This window comes from Chionomys nivalis, chromosome 23 (assembly GCF_950005125.1).
Source record: "Chionomys nivalis chromosome 23, mChiNiv1.1, whole genome shotgun sequence".
NCBI lineage: Eukaryota > Metazoa > Chordata > Mammalia > Rodentia > Cricetidae > Chionomys > Chionomys nivalis.
This window is the reverse complement of record NC_080108.1, coordinates 25,469,338-25,489,213: the sequence shown is the minus strand read 5'-3', so window position 1 is coordinate 25,489,213 and position 19,876 is coordinate 25,469,338. Positions and strand designations below refer to the sequence as shown.

The 19,876-nt window shown below is 44.7% G+C and overlaps 1 protein-coding gene across 1 annotated transcript in view; it reads left to right on the top strand.

The window, feature by feature from the left end:
- Adamts17 (ADAM metallopeptidase with thrombospondin type 1 motif 17) overlaps positions 1 to 19,876 on the top strand; it is a 300,342-nt gene that overhangs the window by 209,459 nt on the left and 71,007 nt on the right. Inside the window, exons 16-17 of the mRNA XM_057756616.1 lie at positions 9,534 to 9,614; positions 17,527 to 17,684. Coding sequence (XP_057612599.1) covers positions 9,534 to 9,614; positions 17,527 to 17,684 — 239 coding nt within the window. The remainder of the gene's footprint in view (positions 1 to 9,533; positions 9,615 to 17,526; positions 17,685 to 19,876) is intronic.

Genomic DNA, 19,876 nt, shown 5'->3' with positions numbered 1-19,876 from the left:
TTTCATCTGTGCCCAGCTCTGAGGAAAGACGATGGGAGGAATGCCTTATCATCCTTCAGGGTGAGTATCAAAGAGAAACGCCATACGGAGAGATAAACCAACATCAAACCCAGGAATTTTGCCAGGTCCTGCACGAAGGCCTGACCCCAGCCTGAACTCTCCCATGTCTGCTTCCAAAAGCCCCTGAGCTGAGAATCCAGGGTAGGTGTACACCTTGATAAGCCGGAAGCCTATGATGGAAGAACTGGTTTCCTAAGTGTAGAATGCTTGCTGCCCCAACCCATCCCCTCCCAGTCATGAACAGACAGGCCTTTTAGCTATTCAGAGGTTAAAAAAAAAATCAACTCAAACCGACTTTCTAATGGATGGGCTTTAAAATTCTGAAGACTTCAGCTGGACTGAAATGGCTGGGGTATTTGAGTTTAGTGGGTTGAACTTTTCTGCTCCGAGGCTCTTCCTTCATGCATTAGCTTGCCTTTTAATGTTGTCATCTTTATTCCATCCTGCTCTTTGGAACTGGGAAAGGGGCTGGTTCCCATGGACATCCATTATGCAGCTAGCTCAAGGTTCCCACTGAGGCCCGACCAGGATGGCTGATGGGTTGTGAATCCCTTTGCACTTTTTTCTTGAAGAGACAGTGGGTTCCTAGCAGAGGGGCTGACGGGGTCTTCCTTTTTTAATATGGATACACATCACAGTATGTCCTCAACAATTAGCATTTGAGCCACTGCCACATTTTGAGCACTATGCTCCATCTCTACGGCTGGGGAATGACTGTTCCATGGGAAAGTTCATGGTTGTCTGATGACACTAAGGCTTAGTTCCACTGTGATTGAGACGAACAGAACCAGTCACTAAAATGTGCACAAACCAACTGCAACCTTTTTCTCTTTCTCAGTCAAGAACAACCTTTGTATGAAGGTGTCCACATGTGTGATGGCAAAGGCGATTCCCAAGTGTTTTTCATGTAAGATGTTTGTCGATATCGCATGGTCCTGAAGGTGACATGCTTGGTGTGGGGCTCTTGCTTACATGCCTGAATGTTTTCTGAATAGAGTTAGCGAGAATGAGTCATGAATGAAGCCATGGGTAAAACAAAGGCCAATGACTATATATATATATATATATATATATATATATATATATATATATATATATATATCACATGCCAACAGTGAAAAACTAAAGTAAAACCAATATTAAAGACAAAAGAACCATGAATTGAGGGGCTAGATAAAAACATTAGAGTGCCATGGGTAGCTTTGTATTCTTATCAAACCACATTTGTTACCTTATCAAGAAATGCTAAGACAGGGAAGTCTTGATTGGTGCCTCCCTCATAAGGAAGTGCCCATATCTCCCTATCACTGGATTTTCCTGTTGGCAGAGGGGACCTTGATGCCTTCCTGATGGAGATGAAGGCAGTGGCCTTGATCTAAACTTGCTGTACTGACTACACTTTCCAAGGGTCAGGTATAGCATGGATTAGACTCATGGGCTTTTTCAGTGCAAGGAGATGTTTTCAGCCATAGTTAAGAACCACCTTCACCAACAAACAGCAACACAGATGGGCCCAGCTCACAATATTTCAACCACAGTTTTCAACATCATGGTACTGAGGAATTGTGGACCTCATTCTGCTGTAGGCTTGCAGTTTGTAGTATAATCCTCTCCCATGGTGCTGTGGCAACCAGGCACTGTGCCCACAAGATCACAGTGAGCACAAGCTATGCTGCCCACTGTGCTGACCTGGGACCATCACTAGATTAGGTGTTGGACATGCACTTGTGGCTTAGGGTATTCTCAACTTACAATGGATATTTCAGGATGTGGCCCATTGTAAGTTGAAATGAGTCTGAATTCTCATAAACAATTTTTTGTCAATAGAGAAAAGCAGAAACTTAGCAAAATCCTTTCTAGACATCTTATGATTTGTTTAACAAACTAAAATCTCTTTGTTTTCCCACTGATTTGATAGAAAAGGATTAACCTCTGTTCTACCATCTTAGTGATGTTTTCCCCTGTCAATACTGCTTAATCACAAAGCTATAAACCCAAATCTTCTAGAAGGAAAGATATTTGGAAAGTTCAGGTAAACGTAATTGCCAGAGAAAGAGCCCATAGCCGGACGATATTAACTGACAGAGTCAAGACAGACCTGAGGTCACCATTCCTAGGACTGTTGCTTGAGGCAAAAATGGTGTGTGACCTAGAATAATGGCAAAGGCTTGCTTCCCCCATGGCTTCTTCACAAAACCAATTGTTTCCTTCTAACCAATTCCTCTTGCTTGGTGACTGAGACTGAAATGGAAAATTACTCTTAAGGTGAAGCCTTGCTTCTTGGCCTAAAATGTGAATCAATCTTCTGCACACTCAGAGTGATTACATTCCCTGTGATAATCTGTGACTAAGTCTTGGGACATCTGACCTGAGGGACAAGATGCTTTGGGACTTGGTGTTGGCATTCTTTCCCTTTCTGGTCACGATTCCTACCACCTAGTGCAGGCTTTGAGCTCTGGGTTAGAGCTGCCAAAGAACAGTGAGAGGCCAAGGCCTGTCTTTCACAAGGTCTTTCCCTTTATTGGTTCCTTCTGTATCAAAATCAGAGAAACTGAGCGGGCATGTGGTTCATACCTTTAGTCCTAGCACTCAGGAGGCAGAGGCAGGCGGATCACTATGATTTCTATGAGTTCAAGGCCAGGTGGATGGATAGATAGATAGATAGATAGATAGATAGATAGATAGATAGATAGATGAAAGAACAGAGAAAATAGTAATAGAAAGGAAGGCTAGGAGAGCCCACGTACCACCACCACTTCCTTGGCTCAGTTTGCACATCTTCCCTGAGCTTGCCACTGTGGACAAGCATCTCTTCCCAGGAGAGGCACAGGAAGAGACAGAAAGCAGATGCCCTTTCAATGTTAGAACTTTTGCCAAAATTAGATTTAAAAATAGCATGGTGACCATGCCTGGCTGCAAATGTTTCTCGCTCTGGAATTCAGGGCATCAACTAATCAAGACCTAGGCAGCTCCACACGTTGCCCCAGATGCTGCAGGCTGAGCATGTTGATATCAAGCTGTTAGTCACACACACACACACACACACAAAAGACCCCACCCCTTGGCAACTTCCCCCTCCTCCCCCATCCCTGGAATGCAGCTCAGTTGCACAAGCTCATCTTGTTGCCAAGTGTACGGCTTCTGGTTTAAATGGAAATTCTGCAAAACATTTTAATCACTTTGACCCTGAATAGTTTTGTCTTTGACACTTCACTATTATGTATGCCCAGAATCCAGTTATTCTTCAAATTCCCCAGAAGGAACAAATTTCTCTAAGAAATATCTGGGGCATAAAATCTAGTGCAATCTCAAAGGGGTATAGTGGGGGGAGGGGAATGGTTTGGTGGTGGTAGTGGTAGTGGTTTTAATTGTAGCTTTTTTTTTTTTTAGAAAGGAAGCATTCTTAGAGGAAACCAATTAGCCACACTTCTAGATTTCCCTCCTACTCCAACCCTAGGCTACTCCTGATCTAATTCTGTATTAGTGTATTTGCCTATAACATTTCTTTTTTTTTTTTTTTTTGGTTTTTCGAGACAGGGTTTCTCTGTGGTTTTGGAGCCTATCCTGGAACTAGCTCTTGTAGACCAGGCTGGTCTCGAACTCACAGAGATCCGCCTGCCTCTGCCTCCCAAGTGCTGGGATTAAAGGCGTGCGCCACCACCGCCCGGCCGCCTATAACATTTCTTAACTACAGTCATGAACAGGGGATGTGGCCTCTTTTACTTAGCATCCTGTTTTCAAAGTTCATCTTTATTGTAACACACAGTGACATTTCTTCTTTTATGGTCAAATACTGCTGCATTTTTTTTTTTTTTTTGCTAGACCACATTTGCAGTCTGTTGCAAGGAAGGAGCCACTTGTTGGCTCCTGACTGCTTAGCCGCGCCCCCGAAATAATCACACAGAAACTGTACTAATTAAATCACCGCTTGGCCCGTTAGCTCTAGCTTCTCATTGGCTAACTCTTACGTATTAATTTGACCCATTTTCTATTAATCTGTGTATCACCACGTGGCAGTGGCTTACCAGCTAAAGTTCCGTCTGTCATGGCTTCTCTCAGACTCTGCCCTTCTTTCTCCCAGCATTCATTTTAGTTTTCCCTGCCTACTTTTATTCCTTTGCCCTATTAGGCCAAGTCAGTTTTCTTTATTAATTAACCAATTGTATTCACAGCATACAAAGGGAAATCCCACATCAGCAATCCATTTATCAGGTTTGGGATTTTGTTTTATTTTGTATTGTTGGTTTTGTTTTTGCTACCACAAATAACACTGGTATCAGACTTTGTGTACAAGTTTTACGCAAACACGTGTTTTAATTTTCTTTGTGTGTGATATGTTCCTAGGGATAGAATTGGGTCAAAGGAAAATTCTGGGTAATTCACTCTTTGAGAAACTACCAAACTTTCCCAAAGTGGCTGAGATGCCTTGCATTCTGCTGAGCAGAGACTTTGGGTTCTGCTCTCTCTGTTTGCTCACCAGCGATCCCTGTGTTGTCCTTTGATGCAGCAGTCATAGTGTCTATGATGTGATACCCCATCATCCTCTGGATCTGCCCTTCCTGTGACTCATGACATGTGGCAGATTTTCATGAACATCTATAATGTCCATGTCTGTATCATTTTTCAAGAAAGACCTATTGAAATCTCTGCCCATTTTAAGTAGGGATCTTTGTTTCTTTGTTCAGTTGTGCTGTTTATTCTGAATGCTGATTCATGATGAGATAAATGACTGACAACTATTTACCCAGGCATTATGAACTGCTTTGTCACTGTCCATGATGGACAATGGCAAGCTTTTAATATTTGGTAGACCCCAAGATTTGTTTAACTTCTCTTTGTCTTCAGAAACTTTATATTTTACCTCTTACATTTAGGTCTGTGATCTCCTTTTGGTTAGTTGGGTTTTGTGGGGAAGGTATGGTCTGAGATAGAGGATAGGCAATCATACAATACTGTTTGCTAAAGGCTATTCTTTCCTCCATTGAATATTCTTGGCATCTTTGCTTTAAATAAGCAGCAAATAATTTATTTTTGGACTCCCAACCATATTCCATTGATAGAATTATCTGTCCTCATGCCAGTATCACATTCTTTTGATTAATGTAGTTAGTCAAAATGTTTGGGAATCAGAAAGTGTGAGTTTTCCAATTTCATTTGAAACATTGTTTGGACTATTGTGAATCCTTTGCGTTTCCACATGAATCCTAAAATCAATTTGTCATGCTTGGCAAAATAAAATCTTTGGGGGATTTTGAGAGTTATTACTTTAAATCTACAGATCATTTAGTATCTTCCCTTCCTGTTAAGTCTTGTGTTGCTGTGGATGGAACTCACTGGTAGCCTACTTGCCTAGAGTAAGCAAAGTCCTAGAACAAGTCCCAGCCCCACTCCACCCCCCCAAAAAGAAATCCTCTCATCCATGAACATAGTATACCTTTTAATTACTTAGATCTTCCCTAATATGTCTTAACGATGCGTTGTAGCCTTCAGTGTAGAAGACCTAGAGATCTTGTCTTAAATTTATTCTGAAATATTTTATTGTTTTTGGATGAGGCTTAAGCAATTTCTCAGCTGTTCTTTCCTAGTGTAGCTGATTTTTATAGTTAGTCCCACATCTTCCAACCCACTGAGCCTCTTCCAATAGTTACTTTAGTTTATTCTTGGGATTTGTTGTGCATAGGATGTTAGCATCTGCAAATGGACACAATCTTACCTTCTTTGCTCTTATCTTTGTCTTTCATTTATTTATATATTTACTTGTTTATTTTTGCCTGATTGCCTAAGATCCTCCAATGCACTGTTGACTAGAAAAGGCAAGTAAGATAAGCTTTTTAAAATCCCTGATCCTAAGGGGAAAAAAATCATTCAGTATTTTGAAATTAGTTATGCTGTGAGGTTTTTTGTCGTGCTGGGGATATTCCCTTTCTACTCCTAGTTGAATTTGCCAACTATTCTCTTTGTTTCTTTGAGATATTATGTAGATTTTATCTTTTATTAATATGGGTAATTATCTTGCATTCCTGGGGTAAGCCATATTTCCTTATAGTGTACAATTCTTTTTAGATGTTGCTCAACTGAATTTGCTGATATCTTGTTGAAGTTTTATGCATATATTTTATATGACATAACAGTGTCTCTAATGCTATTTTGTACCAGTATAAATCCCTATAACCAAGGAAATAGTTCCATCAACTATTTAGCAATTTAAACAAAACATGAAGCAAAACTGTATACAGTAATGCATATAATTTTTAAGAAAGATCATATTTTTAAAATAGCAAATATTTATGTTGTAGTATAATATGATGTTGAATTATAAAGCTATTCCTAACATTTATGTACAATGTAGACAAATATAAATGTTAAACAAATTTATATTTATGCAGATATATGTGCAATAACATATATAAGTGACCATATATCAAACTGATAAAGGTGTTTCAAATAAGAAAGATAAATTGGATAAAGTATACTTAAGATTCAATTTTTCATAAAAATCCTGCAGTCTTATCTCATGTATTTTTGTTTAATCATAAAGCTGACTTCACTGGTATGTGTAAACCTATGTTCTAACAAATTACACTATAAGCCCGGAGAAATTCCTGTCCCCTATCTCACTGCCCCTCATAGCCTCACAGACCTGTCTACACAAGTAGCTAGTGCCAAATTAGAACTGTGTCATATATAATCTCCCAGTAACTTTCCAGAGAAGCATCATGGGCCCTGTGTTAGTGCAATGGGTAGTCTTCACTGTTCACTTGCTTGGATCAAGAACTGCTTAAGAAAACAGTAGAACACAATTTGGAGTGATCACAGGGTGGGGAGTGGAGGGCGCTCCTCCCTGACGTCTGGATCTATTGCTTCGTGGATTTATAATATAGTGGCACTAACTGGAGGATTCATAATATGGTGGCCCTAATTGGAGGTGTTAAAAGAAAGACGGGCCTCTGAGTGTGTCCCTGTGGCTGAATCTTTTTTGTTTTGTTGGTTTGAGGAACAAGGTCACACTGTGTAGCCTTGGTTGGCCTGGAACTCACTATGTAGACCAGCCTATCCTTGAACTCACAGAGATCTGCCTACCTCTGCCTCCTGAGTGTGGCATTAAAAGTGTGTGCTACCATGTCCAGTCTGGAGCTATATCTTTTCCCTGACCTGCTATGGTTATATTACATAAAATATATGTTACATAAAAAATACTTTGTTTCCATTGTATAATTCCATGTAAATAATCTTACCTTCCTTCACATACGATAATGCAGAACAGTATCTTTATTCCTGTTGCAATCAACAAATAACTAAATAAAGATCACATTTAGCATTCATGTGACTCTTTTCCATTTGAAAAGTTATTTCAAATGCCTTGAGAGTAAGGTGCTGTCATTTGTGAGGCAGGGGAATTCTTTTATTATCCTAGAGATTGAATAGCTTGTGGTATGAAGAGACAATGACATTAATCCATTGTTTTTATATATCTATTGAGATTGTGGTGTTTTCTCCCCAACAACACAAGACCTCAGAGCAATCAAACAGTATCTATACTCTCTATGGTTTAGAGCAGTGGTCTCAATCTTCCTGATATTGAGACCCTTTAATACAGCTCTTCATGGTGTGGTGACCCCCAACCATAAAATTGTTTTTATTGCTGTAATTTTGCTACTGTTATAAATCCTAAAGTAAATATTTTTGGGCATAGAGGTTTGCCAAAGGGGTCACAACCCACAGGTTAAGAACCACTGCTTTAGATGAAGTATGGGTTTGTACCATGGAGAACGATGTTCTTGTTACTTCATGTACATGACGCTTGTTTAACTCGACAAGAGTGTTTGTGCAGTGCATGTATTTTAAATTCTCCTTGTACCTTGCAAGAATGTATAGCATCAGAGTAACAGAAGTATGTGTGTGTGTGTGTGTGTGTGTGCCTTTAAATGCACTAAGACAAGTTGAAAAGCCTGAAAAGCATTGAAATATTTTTATAGTGTTTTTAGGTTGATTAGATTGCTTCAGTTATTTAACACTATTTTATAATGAAAAGGCAAGGGCGAGTCTTCATGTAGCTGGACCTAGAAATCTATAAGTGTGTTTCTACATGTAAGTCCCTCTACTGTTTCCATGATCCCACATGAGGGTCATGTAAATGCAGACCCTGGTATCAAACCTAAACATAGGTATAAATGACTACCAGCCTACTCTCTAGAATCTCAAAACCACATTGGGCCACTTACTGGCTCAGTTTTCTCAGTAAAGCTGGCATTCCCTGACTGTCAGCTGCCAGGCATTTCCATCGTGAGTGGTTACTAAATGCCCACATCCAAGCACCATGAACGGCCACAGTGTACACAGTCCCATTCTACATGGAAATAAGCAATAAGTGTGTGCCCTCACAGTCGCAGAAATCATCTCCAGGGCAGCGGAGGCAGGAGGCGGTGCACGGCAAGGGAAGGGGATGGCTCCGTTGTAGGATGAGTGGCTTGGCTTTTTGTTATGATCCTGGGGATGTTCAGAGGAAAGTTGAGCTGTGACAGAGCATGAAGGAACCCCCGACAGATACGTGGGGCCAGAGCACTCCTTACGTGTGTGCCATGTTGATTCCAGGCAGTCCTAACAAGTACCGCTGCCTAGGTGGCAGAAACCATAAAATTGTGGATCTTCTCCTGGAGGCAGGAAGTCTGAGATGAAGGTGTGGACAGGGTTGGTCTGGTCTCCTCTGGCTTTTGGTGGTGGACATTCCGGTGCTGTTTGGTGTGTAGAAGCTTCACTGACATCTCCGCCTTCACGTTCTCCAGGCGATTGCCTGTGCCGTCCCTGTGTACAAATCTCTTCTTCTTCAAAGGTATTTCGGGCTGGTGAGATGGCTCAGCAGATAAGGGTGCTCGCCACCAAGCTTGAAGGCCTGTGTTTGATCCCTAGACCCCACATGGTGGAAAGAAAGAACTGACATTCCTAAGTCACCCCTGACATCTACATAGGCCATATGGCACAGGTACCCCTACCCCACACATACAATAAACAAACAAGTAAATCTAATTTTAATAAAAAAGGAGTCCTGTCATATTGGATTAAGGTCCTCCTGACACCAGTATGACATTGTATTAGCTAAATACATATGCAACCCTCCTATTTCCAAATGACAGCACACTGAAACATACACAAATACCTACATATTTCTACAGGGTTGGATTCCATCCTGACTTGTGTTCATTGCCCTCTGTAGAGCAACTGGGTTCTGAGGTTTAAAAATACGTGTTCAAGAGAGGGAATTGCAACTCAACAATGGGACATTCTAGAAACTGAATGGCCAAGCTTAGAAGAAAGAACTCCATGTGAGTTGGTGATTGATCTCTCAGGCAGGGTCAGCCTGCAGTCTCTGAACTCACCACAGGGGGCGTGGTTGGGCTGTTGAGACAGGGGATTGTGTAGGGGCCTCTGATCCAGGACTGAGGTGTGCTTCAGTTGCATGTCATCTGTCACCGCAGGTTATATCGAAGCTGCTGTCATTCCGGCCGGAGCTCGGAGGATCCGCGTGGTAGAAGACAAACCTGCTCACAGTTTCCTGGGTAAAACAGAACTCATTCACTCAAAGTTGCTGCTCTAAGAATTGATCCTTATGACTAGATTCTGGAGGCTCTGGCTCCACAGTCTTCTCCCAGTGCTGGATAGCCACGCATTCCCTATTTACCTTCTCCCGGGTTAACCCTGGCATTACACCTGCACTTTCATTGTAATACCTTAAGGACTCAAACTGGACCGGACAGCCAGATCCAAGGTATGTTTGGTGCAGGTGGGGAGGGTAGAGTCAATTAGAACCATCACTTCTGGACAGGATGGAGAATGAAAATGTGGAGGAATCCATGAGGTGTTGGGGAAACCATGTTTCCCAAAATGACTCTTGAAGAGTCAGGTGCAGTTAGCCCAGGCAGCGTAGGCCCATGGCCTATCCCTCAGCAGGCCCCTGCAGCCTCTCTGTAGATGCCTCTTACTGAGTAAAGAGCGATGGCCCTAGGCTGAATGTCAATACAGAGCAGTACTGGCCTTCCTGAGCTCTGGGTACCATAACTCACAGTGACTGACTCTGCTGATTTTGAGCACGTACACCTATGTATCTCTATAGGTTTGGATTCCATCCTGACTGGCGCTTGTTGCTGCTGCAGAGGGACTGAGTCAGTGGAACACCTCCTCCCCTACCCCCAGCTAAAGGAGGCCCTCTGAATGATTCCAGTCTTGCCATTAACCCTCGGCGAAGAGCAGCCTGGTCCTCAGCGTCAGGGAGTCAGAGCACTGCATCAACTCATGAGTGTTGATTCCAGGGGCCTCAGGAAGAAAGCAAACGTCCCTTAGGGTTTCAGGGGCTGCTCAGCTCTTGGTCCACCAGCATAGAAATGTGGTCATCCATATCCTTTGGTCAGTCTAAGCCCCAAGATCCTTGTTTGGGTTAAATTTCAAACTAGAGATAACTGATCTCCTATTCAGGGTTCCTTCTCTCAGCAAGATATTGGGGAGGGGTATATAATTTCTCAGTATCTGGGGTAAATCAAAATTGCCCATGAAACCTTTTAGTCTGCACTTTTAACACACAAAAAGAAGCTGTGTCTTAGACCACATTCCTGACTTTTTAGATTTACAGAAGTATCCGTGCCTTTCTTAAAAATGGTCACAACTTGACTTAACTCTCATGAGACCATCACAAAATAAATCTCTAGCAAGTGCATGTTAATCAAGACCATGGTTCTGTCATGTAGAGCTTGGTGCCATGTAGACAGTGGTGCTATTATAGAGCCTTCGGTGACAGTGCTGTACGTGCTGAGTAGGGGAACTGCCTTGTAAGTGGAGACTGCTCTTTTGTTTCCTGTCACTCAGACCCGAAAAATCACACCGAAACTATATTACTTACAACACCATTTGGCCTATTAGCTCAGGCTTCTTATTAACTAACTCTTGCATCTTAAATTAACCAATTTCTATTAATCTGTGCATCCTCATGAGGGTGTGACTTACCTGGTAAGGTTCTGTTCTGGCATCTTTCTCCTTAGGCAGCTACATGGCATCTCTTGGCTCTGCCTACTCTCTCTATTTATCTCTTCCAGCCTGGCTACATTCTGCCATGCTATAGGCCGAAGCAGCTTCTTTATTAACCAATGATAATAAAACATTCATAGCACATAGAGGGGAATCCCTTATCGCTGCCTAAAACTGGCCATTTCTAGAGTGGCAGTCTTTTCTACTTTCCCAGAGACTCCACCCCTCTCTGTTCACTTGGGGAAACTGGGTCAGCTTCCACAGTGTGGGCATCAGAAGTTTTACAACTTAGTGTCACCCTCAAATTTACCTTTCCCAGATAGTGCTCTTGGTAGGAAGATGCCATTTTGGCAACCATGTTTCTACATCTTACAAAAGTATAAACCCAGTGGTCTAAGAGCTGGCCCAGCTCTGAACACCCCACAAAAGTTCTTCCATAAAGCAAAAACAGGTGCTCAGCAGGTGGTCCCTGGGCTCCCAAGATGCCCATTCCCATGTGCCTGGATGAAATGATAAGGCTCCCTCCATTTCTGCTTTTCTGTGGAGTATAAACATGGCAGAGGACTTATCAGAATCAATAAATCCTCAATATCTAAGCCCTTTAATATAAAGGAACTCTTCCCTAGAACCCACATTGAGGCAAGAGAAAAAGGAAACAACTGGCGGCTGCTGCTAGGGGCAGGGGCCTTGCTGTCACTGTCGGTCCTGTCAGCTCTACTGTGGAAACCTAAAGATCACATATGTAAAGGAGAGTAGTAACAGCCATGTTTGTGGTTCCTAGTCATTGTGCTTTAGAGACCTGACCTCCATACCCCAAAATACCGCAGAGTATCGCTGTGCTAGATTCATAGATAGCAAGCAAAAGCCCCCCACTTGCATGCCCAGTTCCTCACTCCATCTGAATATACTAGTCTGCAGCCTCTCAAAACTGCCCGTGGAGCCCATTGGGACCAGAAAATGACTGATGGGGATATTTCACTGTGTGCACTGCAGAGAAGCTAATCTGTATCCCAAGAAGATTGATTTAAATGTCTGTATGACTTGGCTCCCAGAAGCAGTGCTGTGCCTCCACGGAAGCTTGGAACCAGCCTTGGTCCCCTTATCTTACCCCAAATTCATAATCCCAGTATTCCAAGCACTGGCACACGGACGGGAGCGAGCCTGAAGGTGGTCCACGCTCACTCGTTATGTTTCTAGAGTCAGCTCCAGTGGGCCATGTTTCCACTCAGGGCTGGGAGCTTTGGAAGTCAACCCGGTGTAATTCTGAATTACTCTCACATTTGCTGGGAGCAGTTCCTGAAGAATTTCACCCCCCGCCCACCTTCAGCCCACGCTGGCTGGCTGGCTTTCTGCTCAAAACCACCTGGAACAGGAAATGCCTCCACAGTTTGTATCCATGGCTAAGAACAGAGCTGGCTGGACTCCTAGTGGAAATTTAAAAAGAAAAAAGAAAAAGAAAAGAAAAACTGACACAGTGCCAGGAATAGAAGTGGGTTGACTGTGGGTCAGGTCTTCCAGTTGACTGCGCAGGGGGAGAGCTGCAAAGAACCCATTGGCCTTCTGGACCCCTCTGAGCCAACTCTGACAAGGAATGACCCTCCTTGCCCCATGGAACACTTGCTGTCATCTTTCATGGTGCCTAGAAGTCCAAGATGGTAGAAGAATATCTACCTGAAGAAGGGTCTGAGCTGAAAATGGTTAGATGCTCAGCATGTGACCTTATTATATTCTGGACCACGCAGAGATCTTGTTCGGCCATAGTGACCAAATAAAAAGGTACATCTGTCCCTGTGGTACCCTGCAAAAAGTCTGTCCAATAATTGAAAGTATAGAAGCAACACCCACAAAGTGTGGACCCTTGTTTTTGAATTGTGGCTTAAAGCATTCCGCCTATGGCCCAGGCAGAAGCAGGTAGAGGAATCTCCTCAACAAACCAGAACCTCAGACCTTTCTGATGAACTCAAACCGCTGGAGGAATCCCACTCCCTCAGCTGTAAGTCTGAGCATGTGTGATCGTTTGAATCACCCTGTTGAGTCTCCCCTGAGTCCCCAGATCCTTGGTTGACTGCAGACTGATTTAGTCTTGATATGCTTACAGACAAAGAGGGTTTGATGCCTGGGAGCTGAGGGGATTGCAGCTTCATTAAGAAAATGGGCATACTGTATATACTGGCCTCAGGACAAGCTCCTGAGTAGAACTTTTCCACAAACACTGCTCAGGTCCACTCACAAGAGGTGAGAGCTCCACCAAGTCACAGAATCACTAGACTCCACATGGAAGCTACCTGTGCATTCTCAACAATGGCCTTGATGTCCCGAAATACCCCAAGACTGAAGTTTCACCTTTTGAAAGGCATGTCAAGTGCTAAATTCTGGTTTTTATTTTCTGCATGGAACATGAGATATTAGAAATTTTGTGTCTTGCTTGGTGACTCCTACCCAAGTCAAAAAGGTTACAAGACTGTCCCCATGCCCCCAGAAGCTCTTGTTTCAAGTTCTGCCTGTACTAAGAAGTCACATCAGGAAATATGAACACCCCTATTCTGAGCACCTTGTTCAGATGAGCAGAGGGTTCTGCAGCCAGGGCCTCTATTGGCTCCACCTCCACCTTCCCCATCAGTAGCTGCGTCTACTGTGGTTCTCCTGGGACTCAGCAGCTATCTATAGTGACAGTCGCCCAACCCTTCCCTTCCAGATGTTGGACTTTGGACATGGGCCAGGGAGATGTTGGGTTCTAAGCTGGTAGGAAAGAGTCACCTATGCAGGAGGTTACTGCTGGATGAGAACAGTGGCCCAGGAGCGAGTGCTTAGCCTGCTGCATCTCTGGACTGTGGAGTTTGTGTTTGTAAAGACCTGAGATGGCTCTGAAGAACCCATAATAGTATTTTTCTTCCTCTGTCTGTGTTGCCTTTGCCTTGGTTAGTAATTTTACAGGTTGGCCTAAAGACACATGTGACAAACAAATCCAGTCCCCAGTCAATGAACTTCCGGGCTTCAGCTCCAGGTGCTCCTGAATCTAGGAGTTCAAATGGTGTGACAGGAAACAGTGTCGGCCTATCGCAACACTCCTGTTCTCTTTCCGGGGTTTCCCATGTGGCGACAGATCAGGCTGATGTCTTTGGACAGTGCCTAAGAAGAAGAGTAGCCAAAGCCCAGAACTGGACATAGTTCCACATGAGTTGAGGGAAAACATCCTCAAGAGAAGCTGACTGGGGTTGGTGGGGGGATTCCTTAAAGATGGAGAAGCAAAAATAGGTTAGACAGCAAGTACATTAGACAGTCAAGATGGCCACCTTGCCAGAAAATGCCTCTGTCGTGGAGCAGATGAAGCTGTGTCCTATCTCTTTGTTACCTATCTGTCCTCCAAGCTATGAGTTCCCTGAGAACAGCAGCACTCTGTCCTAAGCCCCCTACCAGAAAACTGTCTGAATAGAGGAGGAGATGGACAGGGGCCCCCTGCTGTCCCATGGACATCCTCAACTCCTTCTTTGTTCGAGGACTCTTTCCATCATCTTTCTGTTCTGGAACTTCCCAGCAGCCCACGGTGATTCCTCCAGTCAAGGATATATGAGCATGTGCAAGAGGTGACTTTCCAAACCTCCAGTGGAGCTGAAAGATGACAAACGTCCCTGTCACTTTCACCTGCTTCGTCTGCTGGGCTCGGGTCTCGTTGCTACAGCTTCATAGCTGAGTGTCTTCGGACAAGTTCCTTAACCTCCCCATGCTTCCTTTTTCTTCATCTGACATGTGAGGAAAATAATCCCAAGAGTCCTTGGGAAGATTAGTGGGTAAGAGTGCGTGAAGGGGTGCTTCTTAAATAGTGGTTTGCAAGAGCTGATTTTGGAAGAGAAAAACTGGGGGACCTATGATCTCCCCCCTCATTTTTAGTAGCCAGAAAGTCTCCAGCAGATCTGTTCCGAGGTGTTCTCTTCCCTGACCCCTCCCGGGAGCCCACATATGCAGCCTCCCTGGGATATGCTTCCCACCAATATGTCACCATGTTGGAGAGTACCCTGCCTGTACTGGCTGCTGAACAGTCGAGATGCCCCAAGCTGGCTCCCCCGCTGCATTTTCTGGGACTGTAGCATCACACAGACCAGGGAGCCAAGGCCGGACTTGGCCTGTATCCTGCAGCCACCTGTCTGAGTAGACCTCACCCTCGGGCTTCTGACCCAGCATGGCTGACAGATTCAGCTTCCAGGGACCCCTTTGAGTCTCCAAATTCAAAACTGGTGTTCAGTGGGTTATTTAGTTGCTAGTCTGAGCAGGCAGATAATGGGACATGGAAGGGTCTCAGAAATCATTGACTGTAAACTGGGGCTCCAAAGTGACGCGGAGAAGTCAGGAGAATTAGGGCTCTATCCAGTTGTGGACCAGAGTGCATGAGAGTTTCATTTTGCAGAATGACCATAAGACTTATTGTCACCTACTAAGTACCAGAGTGTATCCTGATTATTGTTTTGTGTGTTTGTTTGTTTTTCATTCAGTGATCTTTTTCTCTAAATAGCAACAACAATAACAAAGGGCATGAGAACTCTACTGCAGAGATTCTCTTAAGCAGGAAGGCCCTGTGACCCCACGCTGTACTGTGGGTGTTTACGGATGCCTTTAAGCTGTGCATGCCTTGAATACCCAGAGCTCAGCCCTCACCCCTCCTGGCAGATGCCAAGTGTTATCACTACCTCTGTGAGGAGCTGGGGGTGTTCATGCATAAGTGTGTAACAGAATAGTATCGCTTTCCCAATGTGGGGATGTCAGATCCTTGGAAGATGCTGGAGTTACATTGCTGTCCCCAAGGCCCAGGGAGCTAACAGTAAAATGGACAGATGTTTACATTTTTTTCATGGCCAAATAACGTTCCATTTTGTGCACATATTCTACGTTTACTTTTTCTGTTCACCTATCAATTGGCATCTAGATTGATTTCGTGCTCTGCCTGCTGTGAGTATTGCTGTAGCACATCTCTGCATGGTGCTGATTTCATTTCCTGTGGATAGTTACTGCAAGCGGGGCGGGGGGGGGGTCAGATAGATCCTGGGCTGGCTTGGTGCCTCTCCTGTGGATTTGCCATAATAGCCAGAGACATGTGCATTCCCAGCTACACCGTACAGGATTTTCCCCTTGTCCTTGCCACTATTTGCTAATTCTTGTTCTATCCCTGGGCACATGCTGACAAACTAGAGTGAGGAGTTGGGTTAGAAGGATTGTTTTGTTGTTTGGGTTTGGGTTTGATTTGGTTTGAGGTTATTTTTTTTTAATACTCATAAGCTATTTACATTTCATTCTTAAAGAAGGATCAAGTCGAGCAGAGTGGTTGACACCTAAAGCCAAGAAATGCAGTGAATTCCAGGCAATCCTGGGCTACGGTGGAAAAGCCTGTTTCAAATGGGGGAGGCAGCTGGAGAGGTAGCACGGGGGCTAAAGTACTCACCCTTCTTGGAGAAGACCCTGGTTCAACTCCTGTTTCCCACACAGTGCCTCGCAACTGGCCATGACTTCATCCCTGGCAATCCGGTGCTCTCTTCTGGTCTCTTTGGGCTCTACCTCCACGCGGTGCACATGAACTCATGCAGGAACTTACACACATGTGCACAGAAATAGAAAAGTAAATAAAGCTTTTTCAAGCTCCTGGGGATTGGTACAGTGCTGGCCTGGAACACAGGAAGCCCTGCATTCAATCCCTAGCCCTGTATAAACGGGGCATGATGGCCTGCACCTGTAACCTCAGCACTAGGGAGGTATAATTGCAAAGATCAGAAGTTCAAGGTCACCCAGCTACATAGGGGTTTGAGCAGAACTGGGTTAGAGATGATGTTGGTCACTTGGCCAACTTTAACCTGTCCTTGGCAGTGCAGAGGGTGGAACTGTAGGAGACTGTGTGATGTACAGTAAACCAGACAGAGAAAGACAAGTCCTGTGTGTTCTCTTTCGCACGTGGACTGTAGAATAGTGGTTATTGATATATGTAATAGACACATAATCAACTCTCATACTGAACACCAAAATGGTACAACTGATACTTGTTAATAGGTTTTTTAATATCAAATGAATGGGTGAGTTTCTCCAAAGCTCCAAGACATGTTTTGTGGCCTTGAATATACCAGCGTAGAGAACTCTTTCATCAGGCAGGAAGCCATCTCCTGCCATAGGTTTGGACTGGGTCCTGGCATCTCCAGCCTCCAGCTTCTCCCCCAATCCCATTCCTGGAATCGGCAGTGGGATAGGCATCTGTGCTGGAAGATGTGCCATCAGCCCCCACAACTCTTTCTCCTGGGAACCAGAGAAGTTTGCTGTCTGTGACCCAACCTTCTGTCCTTGGTGCCCAGAGAATACAGTTCTCTCACTGCCGGCTCCCGCCTGCCCTCATGGCGGCCTCAGACTCAGGCAGGACCCCCAACCCCCGAGAAAAGGCTAAATGGTACTGATTTTCCAATGCTCCAACTTTCTTTGCAGCTCTCAAAGACTCCAGTAAGAGATCCATCAACAGCGACTGGAAGATAGAGCTCCCGGGAGAGTTCCAGCTTGCAGGTACGACCGTTCGCTATGTGAGAAGAGGCCTATGGGAGAAGTTTTCAGCCAAGGGACCCACCACGGTGCCACTGCATCTGATGGTGAGTGCTGGCCCTGAACATTGGCTTAAGCTGGCATCGTAGTAGGTTTACTAGTCTTGTTCCCAGGACCTGGGTGGAAGGCGATGCCTCTGGTTCTGGGGAGTTTGCAAGGCTCCCTGCTACCAAGGCCTTTTTCTCTTTACTGTTATTTTCATTTGTTCATTTATTTGTATATATGAATATGTGTGATGTGTTTATATAGTGTGTGTATGTGCTGAAGGAACATGTTCCTGTGGGCATGTAAATGTGCATTCCGGCACACATTTGTGCACATGTGTGTAGATGCCAGAGGTCAGCAGCCAATGACTTTTCTTGATTGCTGTCTGCCTTTACACTTTGAGACAGGGCCTCTTGCACAACCTGAAGCTCATCAATTTGGCTAGGCTGGCTGTCCAGTGAACGTCAGCAGTTCCCTTATCTCTACCCACACCTGCAATTCTGAGATTAGATGTGCTTGATGTCATGCCTGGCTTTCTTCGTGGGTGCTGAGGATCCAAACTCTGCTCCTTGTGCTTCTGTGGCATGTGCATTACTGACTATAGCGTGTGTATTACTGACTGGAGCATGCACATTTATCACTGGAGCATGCATATTAATAACTAGAGCATGCATGCAACTGTCTGTATTGTGCATGTTACTGACTGAAGCATGCACGTTCCTGACTGGAGCATGCTCGTTACTGACTGAAGTATGTATGTGACTGACTGGAACATGCATGTTACTGACTGAAGTATACATGTTGCTGACTGGAGCATGTACGTTACTCACTGCATCATGCATGTTGCTGACTGGAGCATGTATGTTACTCATTGCAGCATGCATGTTGCTAACTAGAGCATACACATTAATACCTGGAACATGCACGATACTCACTGGACATGCACATTAATAACTGGAGCATGCACGATACTCACTGGAGCATGCACATTAATAACTGGAGCATGCACGATACTCGCTGGACATGCACATTAATAACTGGAACATGCACAATACTGACTGAGCCATCTCCCCAGTTCTTCTCCTCTCTCTTAGTCCCATTCCTTCCACCTCAGGGTTCCTCCCCAGAATTTCTTTCTGGTTGCTCACTAGCAGAGCACCTAGCTGTTTCAAAAGGAGATGCTTCCAGGAAGAGATTGTGCAGTCACATGGGTGACAGCCAGGGACAGCTGGTACCATTAAGCAGACGGTCATTGTCTTACTTTAGGGTTCCCATTGTGGTGATACAACACCATGACAGAAAAGCAGCTTGGGGAGGAAAGCGTTTGTTTGACCCACATGTCCAGAGTTACAGCCCACTAAAGGAAACCAAGGCAGGAATCAAACCAGGTGGGAACTGGGAGGCAGGAACTGAAGCAGAGGTCATGGAGGGGTGCTGCTTCCTGGCTTGCTCTCTGCGGCTTGCTCAGCCTGATTTTTATAGCACCCAGGATGGCCTGCCCAGTGGTGGCCCCACCCACAACTGATTAGGTTCTCCCGCATCAGTCACTAATTACAGAAATGGCTTACAACCTCATCTATGGAGACATCTTCTCAGCGGAGGTTCCCTCCACTCAAGTCGACATAAGACTAACCGGCACAGCTGTGCTCAGAATCTGTTTCTGCGGCAGACGACAGCAAACATAGAGCTGCCCCACAGTGGGAAGCACCTTCTGGAAGTGAACTGTGGATGCAATGTAGGTACCACTCAGGCTGGCCAGATTCTGCTTACGACCAGCACTGGGGAATTAGGGAAGAATCAGATTCCATCTTCTGTTTACTCCCCGTGTGGTCTTAGGACACCTGTATACTCGGGCTAGCCAGGATGTCAGTGTTATCTCTTATTTCCTGGGAGCTCCATGGTTGCCACTTAAAAGTGGGCTTGGTATCAAAGGCCTCCAGGGCGTCATGCCACAGCTGCCTTCTCAGGGTCTAAGTGACCTCACGGACTATGTATGACAACACCCCATTATGGATGATTTTGTGAGGGTGCTAGAGATTGAACACAGGCCTTGCGCGTGCCAGGTGATGCTGGTTGATTCTGATTTCCTGAAGATCAGGGTTTGCAGGAGTTTGTGCGTGTGTCATGAAAGCACAACTTGTCTGAAGTGCCCGCCAGTCTCAGAAGCCCTCCCCTCCCCCCTCCCCACTTATCTGTGGCCCTGGAGATGAGCTAACACTCACATTATCTGGCCACCACCTACTGCGGGTGTTGA